General features: G+C 47.5%; 1 protein-coding gene across 1 annotated transcript in view; it reads left to right on the top strand.

Annotated features, from left to right (window-relative positions):
• The window catches only part of BMPR2 (bone morphogenetic protein receptor type 2), a 284,724-nt gene that overhangs the window by 218,552 nt on the left and 51,614 nt on the right, over window positions 1–14,558 (top strand). The window contains exons 5-7 of the mRNA XM_075317608.1: window positions 106–197; window positions 872–1,102; window positions 13,197–13,311. Coding sequence (XP_075173723.1) covers window positions 106–197; window positions 872–1,102; window positions 13,197–13,311 — 438 coding nt within the window. The remainder of the gene's footprint in view (window positions 1–105; window positions 198–871; window positions 1,103–13,196; window positions 13,312–14,558) is intronic.

A 14,558-nucleotide genomic window follows, 5' to 3' on the forward strand; every position in this document is an offset into this window, starting at 1 on the left:
ACTGTATTGATTCTACTGGAAGACCAGCTATACTATATTCACTGTATTGATTAGAGGTCTAGAGTTTTCCAGTACTGAACTGACTGACCTAATTCATTTCTTTAGAAGACCGTAAACAGGGTCTTCACAGTATGAATATGATGGAAGCTGCAACCTCAGAGCCATCCCTGGACCTAGACAACCTGAAGCTACTAGAGGTAAGGAATCTTTGTCTTTCTATTCCAATAAAACTACTTTCCTTGGATTAGTACATGTATGGTCACAGTAGAAGTGACTACAGCTGTAAAGTCCACATGGCCCTATTCGCTAATAGAAGCCTGGCACAACATTCAGCCATATTTGTCACCTCCATACATTGCAATGAAAGAGCCATTATGGATACTTGACTGCCGATCCCTACTGTGGTGAGGAGGAACAGGGTACTCAGGACTCCCATTCTAGTATTTAGCGCCTTGTGATCCCCTATCCTGTATAGGGTAGAAATCTTCATCGTGGGAACGTGAATATGAACAATAGGTTAAAGGAATAATGTAGACACTATAGGTTTTTACATTTATCACTTCTACTCAGTAATTTTTATCCAAGGTGTAAGAAAATTCTTATTGCGACCAATGATACAAAATAGTCTGTGTACAGAATGGATACCATTTGCTTACTTTCCTGCTCAAGGACATCTTTTCAGGAAAGCCTTTACATTGTGCAGTGCTGTCGCCACAGTGCCAGTCATTTCTGATTCCATATATGTCATTGTAATTACGCTTTAAAGCCTAGTAATTAGTCCCTCGCAGTGGAAATATTGCGGAGAGTGGGAATTACCAGACGAGTCACTCTAAAAGGCCTAACAATTTATTTCTCTTTAATGTCCTTCCAGCTCATTGGCCGTGGCCGGTACGGCTCAGTGTACAAAGGATCATTAGACGAGCGTCCTGTGGCAGTGAAAGTCTTCTCTTTCAACAACCGTCAGAACTTCATTAATGAAAGGAGTATTTACCGCACTCCTCTGCTGGAACATGATAACATAGCCCATTTCATTGTAGCTGATGAGAGAGTGACTTCAGATGGGCGCCTGGAATACCTTCTAGTAATGGAGTACTACGCAAATGTAAGTCTTATTTTGTCTTTAGCATTTTTCTAATTATATCCAGCTTTGAGCTACTCTCAGGGCACTGGGTTTTGACAATGGGGCACATTTATCAAACTTCCTGTAAGATAGACTGACCTAGTTGTCTATATCAACCAATTACAGAACAGCTTTCATTTCATAGGATGCTATAAAAAAATTAAAACTTCACTGTGATTGGTTGCAATAGGCAACACAGATAGTTTTAGTGGTAGATAGTTTTGCTAAATCTTCGCCAATATGTGTAATGAATACTTAACACCTCCGCATGATTTAAAGGGGTATTCCCATCTCCCTGGTCCTATCCCAATGTGTAGTAGGTGTAACAATAAGAATATTAGCAAATGCTTCCAATTAGAAATGTAGTATAGTTCTCCTGATGTAGCCATGTCTCTTACCTCATGTGCAGGCCATTGCAGTTTAGGTATCTATGGTTACATCTACTCATATGGATACCTAAGCTGCAATGCCCTGCACATGAGGTAAGAGACATGGCAGGTGAAATAAGTATTGAACATGTTAGCAATTTTCTAAATAAATATATTTCTAAAGGTGCTATTGACATGAATTTCTCACCAGATGTTGATAACAACCCATCGACTTCAAACAGGCAAAGGAATCAAACCATAGGTGTCCATAAATATAGTGACATGTAATAATGAGAAACGACACCGGAAAAAGTATTGAGCATGCTTACAACATTTTTTTAATACTTCATACAAAAGCCTTTGTTGGTGAAGACAGCTTTAAGATGCTTCCTGTATGGGGAAGCTAGTTGCATGCATTGCTCAGGTGTGATTGTGGTCCATTCTTCCACACAAACACTCTTCAAATCCTGAAGGTCCCGGGCTCCTTCTATGAACTCTGAGCTTTAGTTCCTTCAATACATTCTATTGGGTTCAGGTCAGGTGATCGGATTGGACATTCTAGCAGCTTTATTTTTTTTTTGTCTGAAACCAATTGAGAGTTTTCTTGGCTGTGTGTTTGGGATTATTGTGTTGCTGAAATGTCCACACTCATTTCATCTTCATCATCCTGTTAGATGGTAGCATATTTTTATCACAAATGTCTCTGTACATTTGTCCATTCATTCTTCCTTCAATTATATGAAGTTTGCCATTCCCAAATGTTGAAAAGCAGCACCATGATGTTCCCCCCTCCAAACGTCACTGTTAGTATGGTGTTATGGGGGTGATATGCAGTGAACCTTTGGCCTCCAAACATGGTGTGTATTATGGCATTCAAAGAGTTCAATTTTGGTCTCATCTGACCGGACTATATTCTCCCAGAATTTCAAAGACTAGTTTAAGTGTTATTGAGCAACTTTAAAACACTGTTGAACATGCTATTAGTTCAGCAATAGAGTCTTGCATTGTGAGCATGCATACAGGCCATGTAGGTTGAGTGCACTACTTTTCTTTGAGAAAATTGTACCTGCTGATTCCAGGACTTTCTTTGTCGCTCCATTGGGAGACCCAGACAATTGGGTGTATAGGCTATGCCTCCGGAGGCCGCACAAAGTATTACACTAAAAGTGTAAAGCCCCTCCCCTTCTGCCTATACACCCCCCGTGCTCCCACGGGCTCCCCAGTTTTTTGCTTTGTGCGAAGGAGGCAGACATGCACGCACAGCTCCACAGATTGGTCAGCAGCAGCTGCTGACTATATCGGATGGAAGAAAAGTGGGCCCATATAGGGCCCCCAGCATGCTCCCTTCTCACCCCACTCTTGTCGGCGGTGTGGTTAAGGTTGAGGTATCCATTGCGGGTACGGAGGCTGTAGCCCACATGCTGTTTTCCTTCCCCATCCCCCTCAGGGCTCTGGGTGAAGTGGGATCCTATCGGTCTCCAGGCACTGAGACCGTGCTTCATCCACAACTCCTGGGAGCCTGCTGGATAGGAGCCGGGTATCGTTCAGGGACATGGCCCTGCTACTTGGAGGTACTCTGTATCCCTGTGGGGACAGCGCACAGCAACACTCCAGCTTTGCTGGGTGTGCTAGTGCACCGGGGACCGCGGCGCTGACCGGGTTAATATGTGCCATTACACACTCAGCGTTGCTGAGTGTGTTTATGTATAGGGACTGCCGCACTGACCGCCGCTGCCATGGAAACACCGCGGCACGGCTGGGACTTGTAGTGCGCCGGGGACTTCCACGCCGGCCGCGCTTTTACGGCGGCCGCGTTTATTACTAGAGTCCCCGGCTTTTTGCGCCCTAGTTTCCTTTCTTCCCACCCCCAGCCCTGACAGGCAGGGGAAGGGCGGGACGCTGCACAGAACGAGCAGCACTGAGGGCTGGAGCATGCTTTGCATACTCCACCCCTCTCACTGTGCACAGTGCGGGCACCAGTTCCCGCACTTTCTGGGTCACGCCCACGGCTCCCTCCTCTCCTCAGGACGTCGGCAGCCATTCCTGTCGGCTCCTCGGACGCTGCAGAGGGGGACAAAGTCTGGGAGACCCAGGCAGGGACTCTGGTGGCCTCACAACCGCTTTAAGCGGGTGGTAAGCAGCACCTGTGGTGCTAGCCCCATTGTGCAGTAGTGTAACATTATATGTTTATGGTATATATATTTTACACTGTATGGTGCACAGTTGATTTCTGGCTATATACCCTATTGTGTTGCTCAGGGAAGATAATAGCATGGCGCCCACGAAAGGCAGGGGTGCCAAAACACAGGCTTTTTATGCTGCCTGCGCCGCATGTACGACCCCGCTACCGGCAGGTTCCACTGACCCTCATTGTGTGCACTGTTCGGCCCCTGTGGCACTTACTCAGCCAGAGCCTCTGCTAAGAGGGGCCCAGGGGGAGCCACCTGCTGACACTGTCCAGGTGACGGGGACGGAGTTTGCAAAACTCTCTGAGACTATGGCTAAGATACTAGAAGCCTTGCAGTCCAGGCCGGTATCTCAGCACAGGGACTCTGTTGAATCTTTGTTCCCTGGCCCACCTCAGTTGGACCAACAATGTCCTCCCGGGGTATCTCATGGGTCCCAGGCTGAGGGTTCTGACACAGACCCCAGCCCCAGGCCGACTAAGCGAGCTCGCTTAGAATTTCCCTCGACATCATCATATTGTGCAGGGTCTCAGAGGGGGGAATCCCTGGTTGATGAAGCGGAGACAGTTGATCAGGATTCTGATCCTGAGGCCGCTCTCAATCTTGATACTCCTGACGGGGACGCCATAGTGAACGATCTTATTGCGTCCATCAATCTAATGCTGGATATTTCTCCCTCAGCTCCTTCGGCGTTCAGGTTTCCCAAGCGTACACCGAGTATGTTTCTGGACCACTCTGATTTCAGAGAGGCAGTCCAGAATCACCATGCTTGTCCAGATAAGCGTTTTTCTAAGCGCCTTAAGGATACACGTTATCCCTTTCCCCCTGACGTGGTCAAAAGTTGGGCTCAGTGTCCCAAAGTGGATCCTCCAATCTCCAGACTGGCAGCTAGATCCATACTTGCAGTGGAAGATGGGGCGTCACTCAAAGATGCCACTGACAGGCAGATGGAGCTCTGGTTGAAATCCATCTATGAAGCTATCGGCGCTTCTTTTGCCCCAGCATTCGCAGCCGTATGGGCGCTACAAGCTATCTCAGCAGGTCAAGCGCAAATTGACGCAGCCACACGCACGTCCGCGCCACAGGTGGCGTCCATAACCACTCAGACGTCGGCATTTGCGTCTTACGCTATTAATGCTGTCCTGGACTCTGCGAGCCGTACGGCGGTTGCAGCCGCCAATTCGGTGGTACTACGCAGGGCCTTGTGGCTACGGGAATGAAGGCAGATTCTGCTTCCAAAAAGCGCTTAACCAGTTTGCCAATTTCTGGCGACCGATTGTTTGGCGAGCGTTTGGATGAAATCATCAAACAATCCAAGGGAAAGGATACATCCTTACCCCAGCCCAAACCGAACATACCCCAACAGAGGAGGGGGCAGTCGAGGTTTCGGTCCTTTCGGGGCGCGGGCAGGTCCCAATTCTCCTCGTCCAAAAGGCCTCAGAAAGATCAAAGGAACTCTGATGCATGGCGGTCTAAGTCACGTCCTAAAAAGACCACCGGAGGTGCCGCTACCAAAGCGGCCTCCTCATGACTTTCGGCCTCCTCACTCCGCATCCTTGGTCGGTGGCAGGCTCTCCCGCTTTTGCGACACCTGGCTGCCACGGGTAAAAGACCGTTGGGTGAGAGACATTCTGTCTCACGGTTACAAAATAGAGTTCACCTCTCGTCCCCCGACTCGATTCTTCAGGTCATCCCCGCCTCCCGAGCGAGCCGAGGCTCTTCTGCAGGCGCTGGGCACTCTGAAGGCAGAAGGAGTGGTGGTCCCTGTTCCTCTTCAGCAACAGGGCCACGGTTTTTACTCCAACTTGTTTGTGGTCCCAAAGAAGGACGGGTCTTTCCGTCCTGTCCTGGACCTGAAACTTCTCAACAAACACGTAAAGACCAGGCGGTTCCGGATGGAATCCCTCCGCTCCGTCATCGCCTCAATGTCCCAAGGAGATTTCCTTGCATCGATCGATATCAAAGATGCTTATCTCCACGTACCGATTGCTCCAGAGCACCAGCGCTTCTTGCGCTTCGCCATAGAAAACGAACACCTGCAGTTCGTGGCACTGCCGTTCGGCTTGGCAACAGCCCCACGGGTTTTCACCAAGGTTATGGCTACTGTAGTAGCGGTCCTCCACTCTCAGGGTCACTCGGTGATCCCGTACTTGGACGATCTGTTGATCAAGGCACCCTCTCAAGAGGCATGCCAACACAGCCTCGACGCTACCCTGGAGACTCTCCAGAGTTTCGGGTGGATCATCAATTTTCCAAAGTCAAATCTGACACCGGCCCAATCGCTGACATACCTTGGCATGGAGTTTCATACCCTCTCAGCGATAGTGAAGCTTCCGCTGATCAAGCAGCGGTCACTACAGAAAGGGGTACAATCTCTCCTTCAAGGCCAGTCACACCCCTTGAGGCGCCTCATGCACTTCCTGGGGAAGATGGTGGCAGCAATGGAGGCAGTCCCTTTCGCGCAGTTTCACCTGCGTCCTCTTCAATGGGACATCCTACGCAAATGGGACAGGAAGCCGACGTCCCTCGACAGGAACGTCTCCCTCTCTCAGGCGACCAAAGCTTCCCTTCGGTGGTGGCTTCTTCCCACTTCATTATCGAAGGGGAAATCCTTCCTACCCCCATCCTGGGAGGTGGTCACGACGGACGCGAGTCTGTCAGGGTGGGGAGCGGTTTTTCTCCACCACAGGGCTCAGGGTACGTGGACCCAGCAAGAGTCCTCGCTTCAGATCAATGTTCTGGAAATACGGGCAGTATATCTTGCCCTGAAAGCGTTCCAGCAGTGGCTGGAAGGCAAGCAGATCCAAATTCAGTCGGACAATTCCACAGCGGTGGCATACATCAACCACCAAGGCGGCACACGCAGTCGGCAAGCCTTCCAGGAAGTCCGGCGGATTTTGATGTGGGTGGAAGCCACGGCCTCCACCATCTCTGCAGTTCACATCCCAGGCGTGGAAAACTGGGAAGCAGATTATCTCAGTCGCCAGGGCATGGACGCAGGGGAATGGTCCCTTCACCCGGACGTGTTTCAGGAGATCTGTTGCCGCTGGGGGGTGCCGGACGTCGACCTCATGGCGTCCCGGCACAACAACAAGGTACCGACGTTCATGGCACGGTCTCAAGATCCCAGAGCTCTGGCGGCAGACGCCTTAGTTCAGGATTGGTCGCAGTTTCAGCTCCCTTATGTGTTTCCTCCGTTGGCACTGTTGCCCAGAGTGTTACGCAAGATCAGGGCCGACTGCCGCCGCGTCATCCTCGTCGCGCCAGACTGGCCGAGGCGGTCGTGGTACCCGGATCTGTGGCATCTCACGGTCGGCCAACCGTGGGCACTACCAGACCGACCAGACTTGCTATCTCAAGGGCCGTTTTTCCATCTGAATTCTGCGGCCCTCAACCTGACTGTGTGGCCATTGAGTCCTGGATCCTAGCGTCTTCAGGGTTATCTCAAGACGTCATTGCCACTATGAGACAGGCTAGGAAACCAACGTCCGCCAAGATCTACCACAGGACGTGGAAAATTTTCCTGTCGTGGTGCTCTGCTCAGGGTTTTTCTCCCTGGCCTTTTGCCTTGCCCACTTTTCTGTCCTTCCTTCAATCTGGACTGGAAAAGGGTTTGTCGCTCGGCTCTCTTAAGGGACAAGTCTCAGCGCTCTCTGTGTTTTTCCAGAAGCGCCTAGCCAGACTTCCACAGGTACGCACGTTCCTGCAGGGGGTTTGTCACATCGTTCCTCCTTACAAGCGGCCGTTAGAACCCTGGGATCTGAACAAGGTGCTGATGGTTCTTCAGAAACCACCATTCGAGCCAATGAGAGATATTTCTCTCTCACGCCTTTCGCAGAAAGTGGTTTTTCTAGTAGCAGTCACTTCACTTCGGAGAGTGTCTGAGCTAGCAGCGCTGTCATGCAAAGCCCCTTTCCTGGTGTTTCACCAGGACAAGGTGGTTCTGCGTCCGGTTCCGGAATTTCTCCCTAAAGTGGTATCCCCCTTTCATCTCAATCAGGATATCTCCTTACCTTCTTTTTGTCCTCATCCGGTTCACCAATGTGAAAAGGATTTGCACTTGTTAGATCTGGTGAGAGCACTCAGGCTCTACATTTCTCGGACGGCGCCCCTGCGCCGCTCGGATGCACTCTTTGTCCTTGTCGCTGGCCAGCGTAAAGGGTCACAGGCTTCCAAATCAACCCTGGCTCGGTGGATCAAGGAACCAATTATCGAAGCTTACCGTTCGGCTGGGCTTCCGGTTCCCTCAGGGCTGAAGGCCCATTCTACCAGAGCCGTGGGTGCGTCCTGGGCTTTGAGGCACCAGGCTACGGCTCAGCAGGTGTGTCAGGCGGCTACCTGGTCGAGCCTGCACACTTTCACGAAACACTATCAGGTGCATACCTATGCTTCGGCGGATGCCCGCCTAGGTAGACGAGTCCTTCAGGCGGCGGTTGCCCACCTGTAGGAAGGGGCCGTTTTACGGCTCTATCACGAGGTATTATTTTACCCACCCAGGGACTGCTTTTGGACGTCCCAATTGTCTGGGTCTCCCAATGGAGCGACAAAGAAGAAGGGAATTTTGTTTACTTACCGTAAATTCCTTTTCTTCTAGCTCCAATTGGGAGACCCAGCACCCGCCCCTGTTTTTTTGTGTGTACACATGTTGTTCATGTTGAATGGTTTCAGTTCTCCGATATTCCTTCGGATTGATTTTACTTTAAACCAGTTTATAATTCTTTTCCTCCTTCTTGCTTTTGCACCAAAACTGAGGAGCCCGTGGGAGCACGGGGGGTGTATAGGCAGAAGGGGAGGGGCTTTACACTTTTAGTGTAATACTTTGTGCGGCCTCCGGAGGCATAGCCTATACACCCAATTGTCTGGGTCTCCCAATTGGAGCTAGAAGAAAAGGAATTTACGGTAAGTAAACAAAATTCCCTTCTTTTGTAGCTCTCCACAGGTGGTCCTTGGTTCTTGGACAACTTGTCTGATAATCCTTTTCATCCCCCAGTCTGAAATCTTGTGGGGAACAGCTGGTTATAGCTGATTTATGGTGAACTTATGTTCTTTCCACTTCCATATTATTGCCCCAACAGTGGTTACTGCGACCTTCAGTAGTTTAGAAACTCTTCTGTAACTAGTGCCGTCAGTATGTTTTGCAACAATAAGGTTACAAAGGTCTTGAAACAGTGCACTGGTGTTACCCATCATGAGATGTTTCTTGTGTGGCATCTTGGTAATGAGACACCTTTTTATAGGCCATCAGTTGAACCAGCTGATATTATCTTTCACTAAGTAGCAGGAGTGCTTTCTAAGTACTGATAGATTTCAGCTGGTGCCATTACTTTCCATGGCTTTTTGCACACATCTTTTTCTTCATGTGTTCAATACTTTTTCTCTCTTTTTTTCTCTTTTTCTCTCATATTTCATAACGTAAGCCTGCTTTACACACTGCAATTAATCGTGCAATCGCATTTGCGATTGCACCCGCCCCCATCGTTTGTGCGGCACGGGCAATTTGTTGCCCATGTCGCACAATGTTGTAACCCCCCGTCACACATACTTACCTTCCAAACGACCTCGCTGTGGGCGGCGAACATCCACTTCCTGAAAGGGGAGGGACGTTCGGCGTCACAGCGACGTCACACAGCGGCCGGCCAATAGAAGCGGAGGGGCGGAGATGAGCGGGACGTAAACATCCCGCCCACCTCCTTCCTTCCGCATTGCCAGCGGGACACAGGTAAGCTGCAGTTCATCATTCCGGGGTGTCACGCGGAGCGATGTGTGCTGCTTCGGGAACAATGAACAACCGGCATGCAGAAGGACGTTCGATATTTTGAAAATGAGCAACGTGTCAACGAGCAACGATAAGGTGAGTATTTTTGCTCGTTCACACTCGCTTGTAGCTGTCACATGCTACGATATGTCAAATGATGCCGGATGTGCGTCACTTACGACGTGACCCCGACAACATATCGTATGATATATCGTAGCGTGTAAAGTCCGCTTTAGTTTATGACATCTATGGTTTGATTTCTTTGATTGTGCTGATTGGATGGGTTGTTACTGACATCTAGTGAAAAATCTATGTCAATAGCACCCTTAGAAATATAATTACTTAGAAAATTAGTGACATGTTCAATACTTATTTCACTCCCTGGATATCCAACATCATATATCACTTTGAGAATATAAAGTTATGGATCACCTGTACAGTTACAAACCAATCTGAAACCTTAAACATTTCTACTCTATAACTCTAACAACACACCACATATCAGAGAAACATAATAGGCAATCAAGTGTATGCCTTCAAATGCCAAACTTGAGGCCAGAAAACCCAGAGCAGAGTATGTGGCACTCACAGTTTTGTACCAAATGGTCTTATTGCCTGCAGCTCTACATAATCACCCACTCATCGTATATGTGGAGCAAATCTACAGTCACAGAAGTGTTCATTGACATGAGTAGCATGTTGGTGGCTCAGTAAATAGCGCTGCCGTCTTGCAGCACTGGGATCAAGATTTTGGATCTGACCAGGGCAACTCTGGCAAGTAGTTTGTACATTACCTTACACACACTCAGTGGTTTCTATAAATGACACATATGCAGCTTTTTCTCTGCCAGAAACAATGATAAGACCTTCCCATTCCCAGCAGTACTTGAATTATGCTATGTCTACGAAGACTACAATACACTTAAAGGGAATTTGTCACCTGATTTTGGCAACTAATCTGAGAGCAACAGAATGTAGAGACTGAGACCCAATATGGAGGAAGTCTGGCAGCGGCTTTCTCCTCTACCGGTAGAAAACACAAGATTGCTCAGCCCAGCAGACCTCTCATATGTATAGAGAAGTCAGAGAAGTGTTTGCTTCTGGATGATTGTGTATGGCCAGCTCTATTCATACATGTAATTACTAAGGGAAGCTGCTCTTTTTTTTAGATGTTTACGAAATCTAGATATGGGGAACAGGGTGCATGATAGGGTGATACCCTATGGAGGGAGTGTAAGTGCTGGTTACGTTCACTCGGTAGCACTGGCGGACACAGACAGAAAAGGGACCCTGTCCAAGAACAATATATGGGCCCTTTACAGCCCAAGAGCTCAACAAACTGCACAATTCCACCTGCTTTGGAGGTAGAAATGGCCCCCTTACCTCCTGGGTCCCTGTGCAGCTGCACCAATGATATGTCTGCCCCTGCCTGGGGAAGATGTGACAACTCCTGTGTAGGCATGAAGAAAAGGCTGCTCCTGCCCCGTGGCTGGTGGATGGATCCTCCAGGAAATATTGAATCCAGTTGGATAAAAAGCGTTAGTTGGGCTGCATTGTTAGAGTAATTCAGTTACCATATTTTTCTACTCAAATCCACCTGAATCTGTAACAAAATCCCCCAGAACTGTTTTTGTGGATTTTAAGGGACAGGGAGCTTTCCCATACAGATGGACATATTTCTGAGGTACATGATTCAGCTGCCAACTGTATGGAAAAGTTCCCTGTCCCTTCAGGTGCACATAACAGTTTTGGGGCATTTTGTTGCGGATTCCGGAGGATTTGAGTAGAAAATAATCGATTTACTCCAGCAACGCATCCCACTAACGCGTTTTATCCAACTGGATCCAATTTTTCAGATGTTGTCAATTTATTAATGCCCCGTTAGAAGTGGTGTGTGCGTCTTACTACAGGTTTGTGTTTGTGACTGCCAAAGGCTAGCTTCCTGTTTACACAATTATAGCTCTGGGTTCTTAGACTTTTGAAAGGCAATGAACAGATAAGGAGAAAACACGAAGAATGAGAACGTTTGGCACATATTCTGTTTATACTCTGGTGCCAGTCTGCTGCTGAGTTTAACTAATATCACAAAAACGTATAAAAAGAGGCCCTTCATATTGTTTGGGAACATTTTGAGAAAGATAACAATTTTTTTTTACATTTTAACTCTTGTAATAGCAAATCTAATGTGTTCTCGGAAATCTATCATAAATACCCACGCGGTCAGGTTCTCACTACAAGTCCACGTATAGACAAATGACTAGTGCGCAGTTAGTGATTTCTCAAACATTCGGCACAAAATACCACTGATAATGACACCTACAGGTTCAGAAGTATTCAACCCCTTCATGACAAACATCTTTAGTAGGTATAGAGCATCTTTGGCTTCCATAACCTGCTGGAAACATGATGTATAGCCAGACACCAGCATCCTGAGGAATTTTATTCTTCCTGGGCATTCTTCCTGGGCAATGACCTCCTGTTCACTAATATTCTTGAGTTGTAAAGCCATTGGTCCAAAAATTAGAGGACCTGTCAGTTGGATTTTAGACTCTTAACTAAAGATATGGTTAAAATAGTGATCTGAGGCTGATTAAAATGATTCCTTTTTGAAGAAATGCATTTTGTTGTTCTTCTGCAATCAGCTTTGAAAATGTCCTGGTAATGAGGAGCACATGCTGTGAGCTGGACTCTGCACTTTGTCTTCTCCAGCCTATCTGACTATTTTCTGCTCTCCTGGCTGCCTCTGATCTATGATTGACAGGTCATGTTTTTTTTCGTGACCTGCCTCCTCTTTCTAAAATCTCACACAGTTGCCGCTCTTACCAGTGGCTGGACAGTGACTTCCTTTCCTGATGATGTCGTTGAGCTGAGAAATCGATCTGCGCATGCGCAACCTCCGGCAATGACGACAAGCGAGTGAGATTTCAGCTAGAGGAGGCAGGTGACTTGACAGCCATAGACCGAAAGCAGAAGTTGGTGCAGATAATACTCATACAGGCAGGAGAAGACCAACTGCAGTGTTCAACCCCTGTACTTGCGCCTCATTAGCATAAGACTTCCACGGCTAATTACAGAAGGACGACAACACAGGTCTCTACAAAAATAAGGTATCTTCAAATCACCATTTCAATGACATCTTTAGTTAAGAGTCTAAAATCCTTCAGATGAGTCTTCTTTAAGGAAAACCTGTAGTTTCAAAAATACTATTAACCCGCAGATGTTAGGTTAATCTGCAGAGTAATAGTGTTCTAAAGCTGCCTGGCTGCCGCACTGTAAGTGCAGCTGCCAGGAGGAAATTAACTCTATTCCTACCAGCAGCCCTTGGCTTTCAATCATAGGAATGCGGCAAAAACCGGACGGAACGCAAGCCCATGAGGCACAATGCGGTGCCAATGCAAGTCAATGCTGGAAAAAATGAAACCGGCGGCAAAAAAACGGTTTCGTTTTTTCAGCAGAGCGCCGGATTGTTCCGCACTGCTACAGCCGGATGTGTGAAAGTAGCCTTAGTTATGGCTACAATATCTTCAGTTATTGGATTTAGCAGATTCATTATGAAATAGATGATAAAAAAGCACATAATAATGAATTCATTATTACAATTAGACTTTATACATCAGTTTTTTTTCTAGAATTTTGTATATTACAACATTTTTCTATTTTTGAAAGGTTTGCTATTTTGATGCTTTTTCCATGAATAACATTACTAATATGTTTTCCTATGTTAATATTAGCTATTAATACTAAGAATTGTTCTCTTTTGTCCACAGGGATCTCTGTGCAAGTATTTAAGTGTTAACACTAATGACTGGCTGAGCTCTTGTCGGCTGGCACACTCTGTAACCCGGGGACTGGCGTATCTGCACACAGAGTTATTACGAGGAGGTAATTACTGAACGTCGTTATAACAGAGAAACATAAAAAATTGTGATGAATAATCAGATTTGATAAATGTGCATATTAATCTATTGGTATAATCTACTAGTATATTAAAGGGATTCTCCACACAGGGTGAAATCTTCAGTAGACACTATAGCTTGCCAAATTCTAAGTGTGTGTAATGCACACACTGTTAGGATTTGGCTTTGCTTGCCAACTGCAGCAGTCTACAAATGGCCATAAATATGCGAGTTGCATACTTCCTGTCACATACCAACTAGTTTCACATGGCTTCCTCTCAATAGAATCCCAGGAGTCTAGTCGGCATGCGAAATCGGGACCACCCACTCACCCAAGAGAATACAGGAGAATCATGACACTTCATCACATTGGGTGCAGACTTTTATTTTGAGAGTGGTCAATCCCTTTAAAGTAGAGATGCTAGGTACCATTGTGTACAGGAGGAATAGCAAATAATATCCTATCAGTACCCACATGTAAAATGAAGTATTGTAATATCTAAAGTTCTGGCTGAAAGTGTTGTTACCCTTGAAGTTGTTCCAGAAAATGAAGTATTTCTTCTAGAAAATGTTTGCAATTACACATGTTTTGTCATACACGTTTTATGGCCCCCTTCACACACACGTGTCTCCGGTACGTGCTAGGTCCGTGCCCGCATGTACAGGAGACACTGGCACACATAAACCCATTAAAATCAATCACGCACGTGTGCAGCCATTGGCCCGTGCCTCCGTGTTGAGCAGACGTGAGCCCGTGTGCTCCACACGGATGCATGTCCGTTTTTCTCTGGCAGCACGGGTGTCACGCGGCCCGCACACGTACCACACGGATGTAGTGTGGATGCGGTCCCGTGTGACACGCACCGGAGAAACACACGTGTCAGAGAAAAAAATAACAAATCTTTACTCACCTTCTCCAGCCCTCCTGTCTCCGCCGCTGCTGTCAGTTGCTGCCGACCGCAGCTCATTTAATATTCACTTTACTGCAGCGGAAGCGGCAGCAGCGGGGAGTCAGCAGGACTGGAGACCGAAGATCAGCACCACGGACAGAGACGCCAGGGACAGGGGAGTTGAAAGTTCTCGTTCTCCGTGTGTTATCATGGATAACACACGGAGAACACACGTAGTGCCATAAACACGGCACACGGAGGGGAAAACGCACCTTTGACACGTCCGTGAAACTCGTGTGTGATTTTCACGGACGTGTAAAGGGGGCCTATGGCAAATTAGACA

The sequence above is a fragment of the Anomaloglossus baeobatrachus genome, chromosome 7, assembly GCF_048569485.1.
Source record: "Anomaloglossus baeobatrachus isolate aAnoBae1 chromosome 7, aAnoBae1.hap1, whole genome shotgun sequence".
Classification (NCBI taxonomy): domain Eukaryota; kingdom Metazoa; phylum Chordata; class Amphibia; order Anura; family Aromobatidae; genus Anomaloglossus; species Anomaloglossus baeobatrachus.